Source organism: Cryptomeria japonica, chromosome 3, assembly GCF_030272615.1.
Source record: "Cryptomeria japonica chromosome 3, Sugi_1.0, whole genome shotgun sequence".
In the NCBI taxonomy this organism is placed as follows: Eukaryota; Viridiplantae; Streptophyta; class Pinopsida; order Cupressales; family Cupressaceae; genus Cryptomeria; species Cryptomeria japonica.
In genome coordinates, this window is record NC_081407.1 from 311,339,439 (window position 1) to 311,345,683 (window position 6,245).

The 6,245-nt window shown below is 37.8% G+C and overlaps 1 protein-coding gene across 1 annotated transcript; it reads left to right on the forward strand.

Moving 5' to 3' along the window:
- The first annotated feature begins 1,152 nt into the window (after positions 1–1,152).
- On the forward strand, positions 1,153–4,706 carry LOC131047950 (probable disease resistance protein At1g61300). Its single transcript, XM_057981764.2, has 2 exons — positions 1,153–1,764; positions 1,915–4,706. Exons 1-2 carry the CDS (start codon positions 1,244–1,246, stop codon positions 4,265–4,267), a joined length of 2,874 nt encoding a protein of 957 aa, XP_057837747.2. The 5' UTR covers positions 1,153–1,243; the 3' UTR covers positions 4,268–4,706.
- The last annotated feature ends 1,539 nt before the right edge of the window (positions 4,707–6,245 follow it).

Here is a 6,245-nt window from a genome sequence, read left to right on the forward strand (position 1 = left end):
CGAGTTATGCAGAACTAAGGTCAAAACTTCTAGTTTTGCATAACCAATACGAGTTTTGAGGAACTTGTTTTGTTATTATTAAATATAATGTACGGGTTTTGAGGAACTTTTTGTTTTTTTAATTATTTTTGGCTAGGCTTAGTGTTACCGAGCCTAGCATGTTTTTGAATTTCATAGAAAATGCACGGGTTATGAAAAATTTCATTTTTTTTTTGCATGTGGCAACTTTTTTGTTCACCATCTTGGTGCACTTACCCGTACATGTTACTTGAATATGCCATCCACTAAGGTTCAAATTCTCGAATGTGTGATATAAAGAATTAGGTCAATTGATGACTTTGACAAAATAGATGTCCCTCTATTAAAAAAATATCCCGATAAACTTGTGCTCCCATGTGAAATAGTTACAAACAAATTTATGAACGATATTAAACTCTCCATATAAAGGCCATTGATTGTTTGACAGCCTTTTGTGCCACGTAAAATGGTATGTTGTTGACTAGACACAATTCTTCTACCAATTATTGTCATCTTGCATATATCTTCAATACGCTAGTTGGCTACCACTCAAATATTTTGGAACGAGGTTAGTGTATAACTTTGACAAAATAGATATCCCTCAATTCTTGACCACCAATCGAAAAAATATCCCGATAAACTTGTGCTCTCATGTGAAACAATAAAAACAAGTTCATGAATGAGATTAAATTCTCCATACAAAAGACAATGATTGTTTGAGAGCGTTTTGTGCCACGTAAATGGTACATTGTTGACTTGACACAATTCTTCTACCTATTATACTACCACTCAGATATTTTTGAGATGAGATTAATTGATGACTTTGACAAAATAGATGTCCTTCAAAATGAAAAAAATATTCCGTTAAATTTGTGCAAAAATAAATTCATGAATGCTTCATTGATTGTTTGACAATGATACGACTTGACACAATTTTTCTACCTATCATCGCCGTCATCTTAGGTAACTACCACACATATTTTTGTAAAATCTTAAAAAGTCGGGAGTCGATTTCTACACAGACGACATTTCGTGTCTCCTTCCTACCACTTGTCTACAGACAATTTGCGATTGGAAGTTTCTACTAAATATAACCTATCGGCTACAGGAGGAAGAACAAATCTGCGTACTTGTACTCGGGAAAGAGTAATTTAATTTTCTCTACTTTTATTTAGTTGCAGTCCGCTCTGAATTCTACTTTCCATCCCCTTGGGCACTGGAATTCATGGCTTCTTCCTCCTCATCTTACCATCAAAATGTGGAAGAAGCTCCTTTCAGTGAATTTGTAATGGAAGCGTTCCCTCAATACGATGCATTCATCAACCATCGAGGCCCTGACGTGAAAGAAACCCTGGCTTTAGCACTTCACGAATCACTGGAAGAACAAGACTGTCCCACATTTCTTGATGATCAAGAGTTAAAATTGGGAGATCCAATTAACCCTGTCATAATAAATGCCATACGCTCCTCTACAGTTCAAATCGCCATCTTCTCACCACGATATGCAGAGTCCTCTTTGTGTCTGGATGAGCTGGTTCTCATGTTGAGAACCAAGGCTCGATTTATTCCTGTATTTTGTGATGTGGAACCTTCTGACCTTCGCCACCCTGAAAATGGAGTCTATGCTACTGCATTGGCTAGACATAAGGAAAAGGCCAGGTTCAGCAATGACAGGCTTCACCGCTGGAAAGCAGCCCTTCACGCTTCTTCACTTGTCACTGGATACATATTCAGCACATCTGATGAGTAAGCCTAAAATTATTTTGGCCATTTCTATTTTCCCCTGTTTTCTTGGCTTCTGTTGTTTGCTTCAATCCATTATAATTCAGTTTAATTAGTTTCCATTTTACTTTCTCCATATTGATTTTCAAAACCTCTTGAATTCTTTGATCCTAGTGATGTCGAGAGGCTGTGCACAACGATTGCCTTAGCTGTGCAACAAGAGGTTGAAAAGACAAGATCTAAGGAAGTTGTAAAGCCAAGTATACCAGCACCGGTGAAGAAATCTGGTCTTTTGCCCAGAGATTCACATCCAGTGGGAATAGATTCCAAGCTTGAACAGATTGTAGGCTTGCTTGAAGATCCAAAAGTTAAAGTTATAGCTGTAGTTGGTATGGCTGGCTCGGGAAAGACGTTTCTTCTCCAGAATATCTACAACCGAAAAAAATCCAGGTTTGAGGATTCAATTTGGCTCTCTATTTCGAGATCTTATTCTGTCAAGAATTTGCAGCATGATATAGCCTCTCACTTAGATTTAAAGAGTGAAATTGTGGATGCTGCTGTAACCGAAGAGAGAGCGGCAGAATTGATTCATCGCCGTCTTCAGGGGAAAAAAAGTCTGGTTGTGCTGGACGATCTCTGGACTCTGTCTACAGAAGATTATCTGTTTGATAAGCTTGGTCTGCCGGCTGATAAAGATTGTAAAGTTGTGGTTAGCACAAGAGATAAGCAGGTTGCTCTGAATTCAAATGCTCATATTTATAAGATGAAAATTTTGTCAGATGAAGAGAGTTGGGCTCTGTTCTGCGCCTATGCATTTCCAGAAAGTGAGGGAAACAGAGCACCGCCGCACATGGAAGAGGAGGGTCGGAAGATTGTAAAGCAATGCGGAAATTTACCCCTTGCTATCAAAACGACAGCAGCGTCTCTGGCCAAAACCAGACTTCTCAGCAAATGGGAGTCGAAGAGGCGTCAGATCGAAAGAGTAGTTACTCCCCTTGGTGACCCTAACCCTGTCATGGAGATCTTAAAATTGAGTTACGATTCCTTGCCTGCACATCTCAAGCCATGTTTTGCTTATCTTTCTTTCTTTCCTGAGGATGAGGAGATAGATTGTGAATATCTCATAAATCTCTGGATAGGAGAAAGATTCATCCCAGCAGATGAGGATCAGTGGGAAATAGCATGGAATTGGTTAGATCAACTCGACAATCTCTGTCTGATTCAACTATGGGAAGATGTGGAACATGTCAATTTCAAGAAAAGGGTAACCAAATCCTGTAAAATTCATGATTTGTTGCATGACTTGGCCATACAAATATCCAGAGAAAATAAATGTGCTTTTTCTGTTAAAGAAGCCTGTCAAGGCATAAGTGGTGGCTGTTGCCGGATTTTACTGGCCAAGAAAGATGTAAAAGACCTCAGTCCCCTCTCACAGAGACGTCCTTTTTATCTCCGCACACTCTCACTGTCCAAGAACAAGAAGATTCAAAGCATTCCAGCAAACTTATTTACCGCCATGAGAGGACTGCGCATTCTTGATTTGAGCTGCACATCAATCAGATCATTGCCTGCGTCCATTGAAAATTTGAGACTTTTAAGGGTTTTGAATTTGAGGAAAACATGGATAGAGGAGGTACCGGAGTGTGTGAGACATCTGAAGAACCTCTTGTTTCTTGCATTCCCTTGGAGCTGCAGAGCATTACCAGTCTGGATAAACGAACTTAAATCCCTTCAACATTTAGAATGCACAAGGGTTGACTGCATACCAAAGGGAATATCAAAGGTATTCTCTTTGAGAACACTGAGATCATTTTGGTTGGAGCTCTCCATTGAAGAGGACGAATTTATGAGGTTAGAGGATTTTAGAAAAATGACTCAGCTTCAGGAAGTATCGTTAACTATTAATCATGAAATGGAGTTGAAGAGGCTGGAAGAGGGGATTCTTTCCCAGCTTGTGAAAATGCGTCGTCTGGGAATCCAGAATGGAAACAGAGAGCTTGCCTACTTTCCTGAAACCATGTCCGCAATGAAACATCTGGAAATTCTTAGATTAGAAAAATTTGCAGTGCCTGTTTGGATTTGTGGTTTGGTAAATCTGAGGGAATTGATGTTACTTTGGTGTGAATGTAGTGATTACCCGGAGCTGCAAGGAATGCCCAATTTAGAGAAGTTGGTACTGACAGAGGGGAATTCTGTCAACAACAATCGGAGGTGTAGACAATTTCCAAGGGCGTTTGGAAAATCAGGAGCGTTTCCACGCCTTCGATCCTTCCAAATTAAATACTTTGAAAAATTAGAGAAGTTCCCCAATTTGGAGGAGGAAGCAATGGCTTGCCTCGAGGAGTTTTATCTGGTGGGGTGTCCGAGAGTGAAGAAAATGGGCGAGGGATGGGAGCGGTTGAAATCTCTGAAACGCTTCAATTATCTTTTGTCCGGGACAAATGAATTAACAGAGACCTTAAGGAAAGGCGGGGAATACTGGGATAAAATCAAAACCATGAATCCTCAATTAACTATTTCCTGTTAAGCTGTTTGGCCAAGCATTTTTAATGTCTATCCTCTATTTGTGGAAATCAGAGCAAACAGACGAATCAAATGCGCCTGTAGAAGATTGAGCAGTCAAAGTACAATGCAGACGGATTTCTCACCTGTACCCATTGACCTAATCTATGGCGGCTACGTCCAAAGCCGTTTCATCCAGTCAATAGCAAAGCTTCATTGAATTCTTTGTTGTAAGAGATGTGTGGAACAAAATGTGCATTTACCATTCTCCATTACTGGCCCGCCGTCACAATAATAGTTGGTTCGAGGAACTGGGCGAAGGTGGAAGATTTGCAATCACGACCAAGCATTTCAAGTATGGGTTTTTAGTGACTACAAATGGTTATAATGCAATAAATAATTCGAGTGTGTAATTTTTGTACTTATATTTTGGCTTCATTTTAGCTCTTTTTGTGCCAGCAAGTGAGAGAGTTACGTTAAAGTAAAGAAGTAAAAATATGAGAAATGTTAAATGTTTTTTAAAAACATACGAGGATACTTAGCAACAATTTTGATCAAGAAGCTATTGTTAAGAATTTACAAAATTAATGTGTTAGATAGATAATCTTGTAAAATAAAAAGAATGTGAGAAATCTGTAAAATTGACATAATATATACAAACGTGCCTTCTGTTTATGGGGTTAGGCAAGTTAATATGCCTTCTGCCATCAGGAAAGATATGAAATCGATCCCCTTGACATGGGATGGATCAAAGATTAATTTTGATGGGGGCAACACATGGAAATCTAGGAATGGCTTGGGTGGTGTGTGTCATTAGGAACCAAGATGGGAAGATCTTAACGATGGTAGGGAAGAGAGTGGGGAAAATAACCAATAATGAGGGTTGGCCTTAAACAACACACACTAAGAGGTCATGGTAGGGAAGATAGTGGGGAAAATAACCAATAATGAAGGCTGGCCTTAAACAACACACTAAGCGTTGATCGCTTAGTGTGGCTTGAGTGGGGCCCATTAAATCTGATGCTTTTACTGACTGTTGTTTTTGTTTCCCACTTCTATTTCCGTTTTTCAAAAGTCTCATAAACCATAACAGTCAATTGTCACCCACCCAATTCCCGCACATAATCCAAACCAAATTTAAATCATCGTTGTTGTGGTGCAGAAGTTAAATGATTTCAAATAAATAGATAATCATTAAACAACTTACTCTCGATATGATACAGGGAATCTCACATTTGGCTAGGTACCAGCTGAGTAAGAAAAGCAAAGTTAATTTGTATGGTTCATACCTATGTTTAGGCACTGGGTTGAACAAACTAGAATTATTTCTTGTATTTCTCCATACCACTCTTTGTCAATGTGTATACCCATCGAATGACATTATATATGTACTCAACTTTTAAATTACCCAGTATGTAGTGATTACATTTGTTTATTTGTTTGCATAAATTCTGTTTAAATGTTTTCTTTTTATGTAGTCAAAATCATATGCTAAATATTATGTAGTCATCTGGTTTGACAAGATTAATTGTATTATATATCTAAAGAGAATAGTGTATGGGAGATATGAAGTCAACTTTGAGAAGATTTTGTATCTCTTGTTTGACTAGCATAACTACCTTGGAATGTAGTTTCCAAATCTCTTGCTTATTATGTTTGGTCATAGAGTCTAAAATAATATTACATCAAAAATACTAAGAATGTCTTTACATGACCACAATATGAAATTTATCAAAATAAGTACCAACATGTTTGTATATAAGCACCCAAAATAAATTACTAAATTCATTTGAGACTTTGATATTAATTTTGAATTTTTTGGGGGTCGGATTAACAATGTAATAATCTTAAAACTTTATCCTTTCATTCTTATACTTTGAAATGTAAAAAAATTTCACCAATTAAAAGAGTACCCATATCCTCAATAAATAGTCTCATTATTAAAAGAATCTAACATCTCTTGGATATGTTTATATTCTTGATGTGTAGGCATAATTTCTTTA

What these genes read in the sequence shown, in the direction of transcription:
- LOC131047950 (XM_057981764.2), top strand. Translation starts at nt 1,244, where the DNA reads ATGGCTTCTTCCTCCTCATCTTACCATCAAAATGTGGAAGAAGCTCCT. An exon ending in ATATTCAGCACATCTGATGA is followed by an intron (nt 1,765 to 1,914) that starts GTAAGCCTAAAA and finishes CTTTGATCCTAG; the next exon opens with TGATGTCGAGAGGCTGTGCA.